Here is an 11,130-nt window from a genome sequence, read left to right as displayed (position 1 = left end):
CATTTTTGTGTCCCCATCACCATAGCCACTACCACCTAACTATTAGTAGCAGGCCTTGTGGCAAACTCTACCCTCAGCTGCACTCAACAAAATGAAACAAAAAGAAATAAATCTCCCTTTCTTAAGCCTCTAAAAACATTTTCATAGAAAGGACAATTAAAATCATCCTGCCACTTCTCTTTAGCTCTGTGGGCTTTTCGAGACCTAAACTCTCTGGGTCTCATCATCTTTATCTGATGTTTATTTTTTCATTTTTAGAAAAACTATTTGCTATACGTAAATCCATCTTTCTGACTGGATGTGTGATACACAGGAAAAAATGTTATGCCTAAGTGGGACAAACTAGTAAAGGCTTTCAGAATCAATGTAAATTGTGTACCTCAAATGAAATTTTGAGAGTCCTAATAATTAAAAAATTGTAAATTTTGTGTTAATGATAGCTTATTGTAAGGCTCCTTATAGGCATTAATGAAGACGGGAATCTCAAGAAAACCCTAAAACTACAAAATATTTGGTTTCAGAGATGGAAATAGAGGAAGAGGTTTGACTAATTGTCAACTGAGGAGTAAGGAAAATAACACAGGGAAAGAACGGACAAGGTCACAAGGGACAGAACAGTAAGGACCAACACACATTCACTGCTTCTAGTTTTCCAACCGTGTTCTAATCGCCGAGATTTTTGGTACCGCTCCAAAAACACTCCCTCCTTAAAGGAGCCAGGAATACTGTTTTAAGACCTGAACGCTTCTCTCTGATCTTCCTCCAGATGACTGATGGGCCTACTACTCCCTCAAACTCTTTCAAGCCTTTGCACAAGTGTCAACTTCTCAGTGAGGCCCTTATTTAAAAACTGACACCCTCCCAAGCGCCTTTCCCACTTCTGATAACCCCAAGTAAATTTAGGTCAGCCAGCTTCATACTCTCAATTTGCGCCCCACGTGGACACCCTTGCGTCGCTCTTCTGCTTTAAAATATTGCCTGGAAAAGACGGAGCTTTAGCCCAGGCCCACAGAAAGGAAAGCGCACTCCGCTGGCTCCGCCCACTTGCGTGGCCGGAGCCCGTCCTAGGAACGACAGAGTTGGTCTCCTCCAAGTGCGCTCCGGAAGTGCGACTGCGGACGGGCTCCCCACGTGATCGTGACGTCAGCGCGCCCGCGCCCGCTAGATGCCTTAGGCTTCCGTGGGATCCTGGTCGGGGGCCTAGCTGCTTCATGCTACGGTGTTGTTGCTTTTGGGGTCTTTTTCTGTAGGCTCTCGGGGCCTGGTCTCTGACTCCACGATGTACCACAACAGTAGCCAGAAGCGGCACTGGACTTTCTCTAGTGAGGAGCAGCTGGCACGACTTCGGGCCGACGCCAACCGCAAATTCAAGTGCAAAGCGGTGGCCAACGGGAAGGTGAGATAACTGGCGGCTGCACACTTGCCGCCGTCTCTAAATTCTGAGCAGCTGCGGGAGCTCTTCTGGCTTCCAGCACAATTTCATTTCCTGCCGCCTCTGCTTCCGCGGAGCAGAGTGCGTTTATTTATTAAAATAGGGGATCACTTTGCCAGGTTCTGTGGGTACAGAGACAAACTGCGCCATCCCCGTAGTTGAATGGGAGACAGCTGTAACCGGTCTTCAAGGCGAAGAGGAGATTTTGTAGGATGCCAAGGTAGTTCCGGGCAAGAGCCATTCACTTCTCAAGCGTTGATGTCGGGGAAGCCTTTTCCCAGTAGCTCATGCTGAGATGGGAAAAGAGCGTTCCAGACAGAGAGAGCCACACGTGCAAAGTGGGAGGTAATAAGTTACAACGAGGGTATGTGGAATGCTCGTGATCGTGTGTGGCCGGAGTACCTGTGCAGGAATGGCTTGAGGGGATAGGAAGGGAACTTGTAAGCAGAAGGAAAGAGGTAGAGATTTATACAGAAAGGATAGGGAACCTTCGGAAGATTTAAAATGGTAAATTAACTTAGCAGATTTCCCTCCTAGAAAGAGCCCTTTGGCAACATGTTGGTGAATGGGTTGGGTGTGGGAGGTAGACAAGAGATTGTTGGCACAAACCAATTGACTGAAGATGGTTTGTACTATGGCCCTCTAGCCAAGCCCTTGCTGTTATAGCTCCCATCCTAGTTTAAACTTCCTTACAAGGTCCACCGCCCGTTCTCCCACTGGTTTCACTTCAGCAAGTGTTCCATGTCTTCAAATTGTTGCTACTGAGTTACTTTTAATTCACATTTATTTCATATCACAGATTTTAGCACCTGTATTAGTCTCCTAGGGCTGCATTAAAACAAAATTACAAACTGTATACCTTAAAATAGCAGAAATTTATTGAGACATTTGCTGTTTTTTACCTCAACTTTTGTGACATAATGATTGACTCAGAAAGGGATGTTGGAAGCTTTCCAACCATCAGAAATATCTGTCTTCTTTTAAATTTGTAAATAATGACATCAAACTTCTGAGCAGGTGCATTCACTCTGTCATGATTGTTTATACCTTAATTAGGCAAATGTCCAGCTGACCTGCTGAGAAGTTGTGAAATGAGGGTACCGTTTTCATTTGTTAAGTATTTTCCTAAAGCTGTTTGTTATAATGATTAGCAAATATCTAAAGAGAAAACGAGGCATAGTATATTTCCCTTTGGAAATATAAGCTAAATTTAATCTAGACAGAGAAAAATGTATTACGATTGTTTAATTCACTGAACTTGTGTTGTAATTTTGATTTAAAGGTGCTTCCAAATGATCCAGTCTTCCTTGAGCCTCATGAAGAAATGACCCTCTGCAAATACTATGAGAAAAGATTATTGGAATTCTGTTCTGTGTTTAAGCCAGCAATGCCAAGGTCTGTCGTGGTAAGTTATGGTAGTGCTGAACTATAATGTCCTTTAGCTGGCTTATGAAATCTGTCCTCTTATAAATTTGTAACTTAATTCACTATCCATTCTACTCTCAAAAATTCACTTTAGTTATATTTGTTAAGTTTTTGTCACATTATGTATTTTTCAATAAAGGCCTTAAATAACAAATTTCTATATCATGTCTTAAAAATTATTTCAAGTCTCATTTCGAAGTCAAAAGAATTGAGGTCTGCTGGACATATTGTAACATCCTCATTTAATAGAAAAAGAAAAATTAAATTACTTTTCCCTCCAAGTTCTCAACTAGTGAACAGTAGAACTGGGACTAGAACGTAGATGAGTGCTTTTTCAACTCTATGACACACATGTTTGAAATAATATATTAATTAGTCAGTTGTACTCATATGCCCCAGCTGAAGTTGATTCCACAAGATTTTTTTAAACTTTGGTTAGTAGAAGCTGGAGATTTATCTTTGGTTAAAAAGATTGTGTTACAGCTTTTTTAGATGTATGGCTCTAAGAACGTGTTTGTTTTTTGCTGGGGTGGGCAATGGTGAGGAGAAACAAGTCGCTGAGATTAAAACATTGAAAGATAAAGAAAAAAGCTAGAGTAGGAGGGTGTGTAAAATATTTTTACCTTATTATCTCACGGGTTTATTTTGAAGATCAAGTAAAAGTCTATCTTAAGTGAAAGTCTGCGTTGTTTTAAAGTTATACAGAGTGACTAGCTTATGACCCTATAGAGAATAACCCTGTAGGATTGTTATCTCCATTTTTATAGTTGAAAAAATTGAAGTATATTGAAAATATTATCTATATTTTCTTTTTCTTAGTTTACTAGACCTCTATCTGAAAGATCAAAGATTCATAAAGAATTTTAGATATACTTGATTAGTTAACTATAAAATGAGGCAGTAGATTTAAGGAGTCTTATCAGATGAAGAAACTGAATCCTTGAATGAATTTATGTATGGAATGTAACTTTATAAAACATGTTTATGATCGGTGGAGAATTTTGGTTTTGTTGCCCATAAAATGACAAAACTAAACTTCTAAAATATTTAAAAGGAAATACGTTTTTCCATCTTAAAAATAGATAAGTGGTTATTTTATTGGTTCTTGCCAAATGATGTAATGGTTGAAAGTACAGGTAGGTCTTAGTTGAATTCAATCCTGTTCCTTATTAAATGTGTTTCCTTGAATAAGTCAGTTAACCTCATTGATGCTCATTTTCCTTCTCTGTAAAGTAGAGATAGTGATACTTCACCAAGCTGTTGTAAGGATTAAAATAAGAACAATAGTTTTGTGCTTGGCACAGTCTGGCACATGGAATGCATTCAGTAAATGGTATGTGCTGCTTCTACAGTTCAGTTTGGCAACAGTGATCATGGTTATATCACAAATCTGGAGTGGATTTAGAGAGAAGGCTTATTGCCCCAACCGTTATTCTATCAATATTTTTACAAGATTGATTTGTTAATCTGTGAACGTTTGTATTTTTCTCCTTGAATTTTTCTAATTCAGGACATTTTTGATGATCTGAATTCTAAAATACACACACACATATGTTGTTTTAAATCCAGTGACCATAGGAAGGATTACCCAGGGTGGCCTGGGGATGAACAACTAAAGGGTGGAACAGGGGCTTTTGGCCATGACATTTCTGTAGTAATTCATTATTTTGATTACAGAATTAACAAGTGTTAGTACATTTATGGAGAACATTTTCAAAGAAACTTTTGCATAAATAAGTTCTTTTTCACAAAATTTAACATGTTACATATGCGCAAATAGATCCTGATAACATGTTTTTTAAATCTTAGGGTACAGCTTGTATGTATTTCAAGCGTTTTTATCTTAATAACTCAGTAATGGAATATCATCCCCGGATAATAATGTAAGTATAATAAGTCTATCTAATGTATTGTTTTCATTTAAGAAGACTTTTATACTCTTTGAGCATTTTGGGGTTGGGGGATAAATGAGAGAACTGACTTCCTAATAAAGGATAACTTAGATTTGCATTCTTTTTTGCCATTCAGAACTTAAGACCTCTATTTACCTATACCTCCTGTAATACTGATGGCATCCGAACTTCACCTTGTCCAAATTCAAATTCTGTTTTTCTCAAACCAGCTGCTGCTTTAATATTTCTTTCTGTTAATAACATCTTTGTTCTTCCTGGTTATTTAGATTGAGAATCATTTGTGGTGACTCTTCTCCCTCCATATCCAGTCAGTTTACAGATCCTATAATTTCATATTCATTTCAGTTGAAAAAAGGTTTATTTTGTTTCTGCTATCTGCTAAGCACTCTGCTTATCATTAAAGATAAAGATGAAATTAGTGTGAGACTCATCAAAGAGCTACCTGTAAATGATATTGTCCCTGTTTGTTTTCTCTTTTGTTCCAATCCCATTTCCACCAGTCAAGGTTAGGCCTTTGTTTTTAGTTCCAATCTTGATTTTTGAAGTGGCTTTTTTACTCCTACAGCTTCTCACTCTGAAGTTCACAAAATAGCCAGGTGAATTTCATAGATTTGTCCCTGAGGTAATAATCCCCTAATCAAATGCCCTAAGAGATGTTCACTGGTGACTTTCCACAATCTTCCTTTAACCTACTTTTGTTCCCACACTCTATGGTACATCTGTGTATACTGTTTTATTTTTCACTCTTCCATCTACATCTTACGATACAGTGTAGTCTTCCTCCTCAGTTAATTTGCTTTTCCTTATTTAGGTTGAACTATGTGAAACTGCCATTAAGTCTATGATGGTCAAACGTTGTGGTAATGTTAGATGATTCAACCTGATTTTACAGTTTGTCTTATATCTCTTAATGGATAAAAGTTTGAACAGGAACTGTCTTTTTTAAATTTCCTGCAATATCTAGCATAGTCACTTGTGACTATTAGGCAATTTTAGAATATACTCACAAAATATTTAGATATGTCTCAAAATATCAAATATTAACTAATATTACATTATTAAATATTAATATATGCATGTGCCTCCATCCCCTCCCCCCTATTTTTTTCCTCTAGGCTCACTTGTGTGTTTTTGGCCTGCAAAGTGGATGAATTCAATGTATCCAGTCCTCAATTTGTTGGAAACCTTCGGGAGAGTCCTCTAGGACAGGAGAAGGCACTTGAACAGATTTTGGAATATGAACTACTACTTATACAGCAACTTAATTTCCACCTTATTGTCCACAATCCTTACAGACCATTTGAGGGCTTCCTCATTGATTTAAAGGTAACTTTGTTGGTAGAAAGTTAACTAATATTATGTTCTCCTTTGCCATTGTTCTTTAACCAAAAGAATCCCAAATTTTATAACTCGTAATCATCCTAATTTTTACAGCCTGGATGCAACCCATGAGTCTGGCCTGGACCTGTAGGGCAATAGTTTCCCAGCTTCACTATTGGGTGCCTAAGAGTCACCTGGAGAGACTATTTACAGAGACTGGATGGGACTTCCAGAGTTTCTGGTTAAATGATCTGCAAATTCTGGTCCCGGGACCATAATGAACAGCATTGAGTGTTTAGAATAATGCTTTTAAAGATTTAAGATAACTTTTAAGACTTTGAGGAATATCATCATGGATCTGGGCCTGATGCTTTAAATTAGAGCCATTAAAAAAGTCTTAATTTTAAGTTAGAAGTTTGCTAAGTGACTTCTATTTTTAATGCTTAGTGAACTTGTGTCACTGTGTAGGCATCAAAAATATAAGTAAACATTAATAAAAGCATCTTAATTTGTTTTGGCCCTAAAAGAGAAGTCGGATAGTCTGAGTGTACTGGCAGCTCAATTTGGGTACCTTCTGTGTTCCAAACATTGTGCTTGAGGATGTAACCAGAAATAAGAATAATCTCAACTTTAATGGACCTTACAATCTATTGGTTTTAAACAAATGTTATATGCGCAGTGTGTTGAATGTTGCAGAGGGAGAAATACAAGATTACTTTAGAAGAGATAACAGATTAGGGAGTAAGGAAAACATTTCTGAGAGAGTGTCTTTTAAAGTGAAACTCGGAGCAAGAATGGGAATTAAGTGAGGGAAGAGCATCCTGGTCAGAGACCTACCTGGTCAGAGGCTCAGATTTAAGAAATCACGGTGTGCTAAAGAACCTAAACAAAGCCCGGAGAGCAGGGGAAGAGTGCTACAGAGTGCTGCTGCCTGAGTGGAAGGCAGAGTCTAGACTCTGGAGACAATGTTAAAGATGTTGAATAGAATAGAGGGAAGCCACTGAAAGTTTTAAGTTTACATAGTGGCACGATAAGGTTTGCAGCTTTAAAAAATCCTACTGGCAACCTGATGCATCCAGTCTACCTCAGATATTTATTGCACATCTGTAGGTATCAGGCGTAAGGCAGACAATGGAGTAAGGAGTAACAGGGTGGTATTAGAGAAGTCTAGGCAAAAGATAGTTGTTGGCTTGACTTGTATAATGGCAGTGCTTATAGTGAGAGCTCCTGGGCTGCAGAGATACAGGTTGAGAATATGCCTCATCCAAAATGCTTGGGACTAGAAGTGTTTCAGATTTCAGATTTTTTTTTTTTGAAATATTTGTTTTTTTTTAAATTTATTTTTAATTATGGGTACATAATAGTGGTATGGGTTTCTGTGATGTTTTGATACAGGCATACAATGTGAATTAATCAGGGTAATTCAGGTATCCATCACATTAGGCATTTATCATTTCTTTGTGTTATGAACATTCTGGTTCCATTCTTTGAGTTATTTTAAAGTATACCCTAACATTGTTGATTGTAGTCACTTTGATGTGCTATCAAATATTGTTCATTCTATGTAATTATCTTACTATATTTTTGTACCCATTGACCATCCCCACTTTATTCCCCCCACTACCCTTCCCATCCTCTTGTAACCATCATTCTATTCTCTGTCTCCATGAGATCAATTGTTTTTAATATTTAGCTCCCACGTATGAATAAGAATATAAGAGATTTGTCTTTCTGTGCTTGGCTTATTTCACCTAACATAATGTTCTCCAGTTCCATCCATGTTGTTATAAATGGCAGGATTTCATTCTTTTTGTGGTTACATAATATTCCATTGTATATGTGTTCCACATTTTCTTTTTCTATTCATCTGCTGATGGACACTAACGTTAATTCCAAATCTTGGCTATTGTGAATAGTGTAGCAATAAAAATGGGAGTGTAGATCTTTTCTGTATACTGAATTCCCCTCCTTTGGATATATACTCAGCAGTGATATTGTTGGATCATATGAGAGTTCTATTTTTGGTTTTTTGAGGAACCTCCATACTGTTCTCCATAGTGGTTGTGCTAATTTACATTCTACCAACAGTGTACAAGGATTCCCCTTTCTCCATATCCTTGCCAGCATTTGTTATTGCCTGTCTTTTTGATAAAAGCCATTTTGACTGGAGTTAAATGAGATTAGATGGCATCTCATTGTAGTTTTGATTTTCATTTCTCTGATGACTAATGATGGATTTTTAAATGTTTGCATTGTACTTACCGGTTGAATATCTCAGCAAAATCCAATATGCTCCGATGAGAATGTCCTTTAAGTGTCATGTTGGTGCTCAGAAAATTTTGGACTTAGAAGTTTTGTATTCGGGATGCTTAACCTGTAGTAGGTAGATTCAATAGAACCACGGGTTTTTCAATGCATATAGAGAATGAGGACGGAGGAAGAACCCAGGTTTCTGGCAGAGGGAGAGTTTTTTGTTGTTGTTCTTTGTTTTATGAAAGACACTGATAATATATTTGAATGCTGGTGCAGGAAGCTCATAGTAGAGAAAGATTAAAGGGAAAAGTGGAAAATATTCTCTTTGGAGTAAGGTAGAAGGGGTTGGCATGGGATTTGAAGCGCAAAGTAAGAGAACTGGCCTTACAGGGAATTATAGCTCTTTCTTTTAACAGAGGGACGTTGAAATAGGTATAAAATGTTTACCATAGTCACTAAAAAATGGGAGAATACATTTTCTGTGGAAACATTATCAATGCTAGACAGTGTTTAAGAGCCTTGCAGAGGTCAGTGAACGTGAATTTATAGTAACATTGTAGTAACTCTTAATACCCAGAAATAGTTGCAAAACAAAAGGTTGGTTGGATTTAACCACTGTTTTGCCAGAAATGTGTTGGTAGCATATTGGGGCAGGGAAATGAGGACCAGAGGACAATGGTGAGTGGGAGCAAGTATAGGAATAAATGACCAAAGGTTCTGAGGAGGGAGAACAACTGTGAATTAATTGAGCAACTGTACTGGGAAAAGCGGTATTTGTGGTTAGAGTGGAGTGTCTGAATGTGTCATATCAGGGGTCAGTCATTTTAGAATGATGACAAGGCCTAGGTGTGACTGCACATTTGACTCAGGATATTTTGTTTCAGAGTGTAGAAAAAGATTTCTTCTTCAGGTGTTAAATGTGGATATCTGAAATCAGTCTGTGTTCAGGATTTAGAGTGCATCTTAAAGCAGTGGTCCCCAACCTTTATTGGCACCAGGGACTGTTTCATGGAAGATAATTTTCCTAAGGGGGGTTGGCGGGGGGAGCTCTGCGGCCCAGTCCCTAACGGGCCACGGACTGGTACTGGTCCGTGGCCCCGGGGGTTGGGGACCACAATCTTAAAGGATATGGAGAATTGTCAGGAAGTATGACATTTTCCATATTTCTTGGGAATATTCTAAAAATAATTCTGTAGATATATGGGGAAATCTAGTAGGTTCTAACCAAACAAAGATGCATTTTCATTTACTTCTTCCCAAAAGTAAACTTTAAGTAGCAAGAATTTCATATAAAAATGAGGTATGTTCCTAAATGTGGCCTTACATTTGAATCACTTGGATTGCCTCAGAAGCATTTACCTCGGATTATGTAATTCTTGGGTCTACATTAGATCCAGTGGAATCTCTAAAAGACTCCGCTCCCTTGCTTAACTTCCTCTTGTTGGTCCTCACATGGGAAAGGACCCAGAGAAAGGATTAACATAAATTGAGAATGGTGTTAAGTACTGTGCTGGGAACTTGAGATATGTTATCTTAAAGCATATATTTTTTTAGTATGGGTTGTGTATTTTTGAACTGTTGTTACTCCATTAAACCCTTAGAAATGGTAACATTTGCAACTTACTTTCCAGACTCGCTATCCCATGTTGGAGAATCCAGAGGTCTTGAGGAAAACAGCTGATGATTTTCTTAATAGAATTGCCTTGACGGATGCTTACCTTTTATACACACCTTCCCAAATTGCCCTGACTGCCATTTTATCTAGCGCCTCCAGGGCTGGAATTACTATGGAAAGGTATTAATTAGTGTTTTAACTTAGGTCAGATTCAGTCACTTGGTTTATTTATTCATAGAGTCTGAGTTTTTGAGTAAGGTTTATTTGTGACTATAGTCCTTAATATCCCTTGTGGCTGGGAGGGTTGGTGAAAGAAGAGATGAAATCACCTTTTAAGGAAATCTTTAAAAATTAAGTAAAATATATTGTTGAGCTAAGAGAATACATTTATGACTACAGTAGAAGTAAAACAGGTGATATTTGAGAGACTGGTACAGCTATCAGTGTATGGCAAATTTAGAAGTTTTATGAACGGGTAAGCAACTTTTGTGGGCTAATATATCTGTTTTATCATTTTTCTCCTGCTATAGGGCATGTGTGACACATGGAATTGAGTAAAGAGTTGTTGAACGAATAATGCTTTAGGGCAGCAGTCCCCAACCTTTTTGGCACCAGGAACCAAGTTTCATGGAAGACAGTTTTTCCATGGACTGGTGCTGGGGGCGGGAGGAATGGTGAACAATGGGGAGCGGCTGTAAATACAGATGAAGCTTCGCTGGCTCGCCAGCTGCTCACCTCCTGCTGTGCGGACCAGTTCCTAGCAGGCCACAGGCCAGGGACTGGTCTGGAGCCCAGGGGCTGGGGACCACACCTTCAGGGGATGTTCAAATGAATTGTAATTGAACCTTAAATAGTAATAACATATAAATGCACACTGAGAACCAAGTTCTGTGATAAACACTTTATATGAATTAAATTCACTTCATTCTTAATATCTTATGCACTGATTAATTATTGTGCCTATAATTGTTATCGTATGCATTTATAACTAACTGAAGCACATCCTAGTGGCAGATTAGACATTTTTTAGTTTCTACATTGAATTTCTGAATTTATGACCTTTGAAGTTTGGCTTGATTTCATTCCTAGAAATAGCTAAGGAAGAAAGATTATAAAAGTTTCTAAAGTTAAACTGTATTACATGTTTATAATCCTTTCTCCATGATTTCAGA

The 11,130-nt window shown here is 38.0% G+C and overlaps 1 protein-coding gene across 1 annotated transcript in view; it reads left to right on the top strand.

The window, feature by feature from the left end:
* The first annotated feature begins 1,145 nt into the window (after positions 1 to 1,145).
* CCNH (cyclin H) overlaps positions 1,146 to 11,130 on the top strand; it is a 35,792-nt gene continuing 25,807 nt past the window's right edge. The window contains exons 1-5 of the mRNA XM_069491973.1: positions 1,146 to 1,396; positions 2,715 to 2,837; positions 4,667 to 4,740; positions 5,886 to 6,096; positions 9,975 to 10,138. Coding sequence (XP_069348074.1) covers positions 1,280 to 1,396; positions 2,715 to 2,837; positions 4,667 to 4,740; positions 5,886 to 6,096; positions 9,975 to 10,138 — 689 coding nt within the window. The 5' untranslated portion in view covers positions 1,146 to 1,279. The remainder of the gene's footprint in view (positions 1,397 to 2,714; positions 2,838 to 4,666; positions 4,741 to 5,885; positions 6,097 to 9,974; positions 10,139 to 11,130) is intronic.

Source organism: Eulemur rufifrons, chromosome 17 (genome assembly GCF_041146395.1).
Source record: "Eulemur rufifrons isolate Redbay chromosome 17, OSU_ERuf_1, whole genome shotgun sequence".
In the NCBI taxonomy this organism is placed as follows: Eukaryota; Metazoa; Chordata; class Mammalia; order Primates; family Lemuridae; genus Eulemur; species Eulemur rufifrons.
The sequence above is the reverse complement of the archived record's forward strand: the minus strand, read 5'-3'. Positions and strand labels throughout refer to the sequence as shown.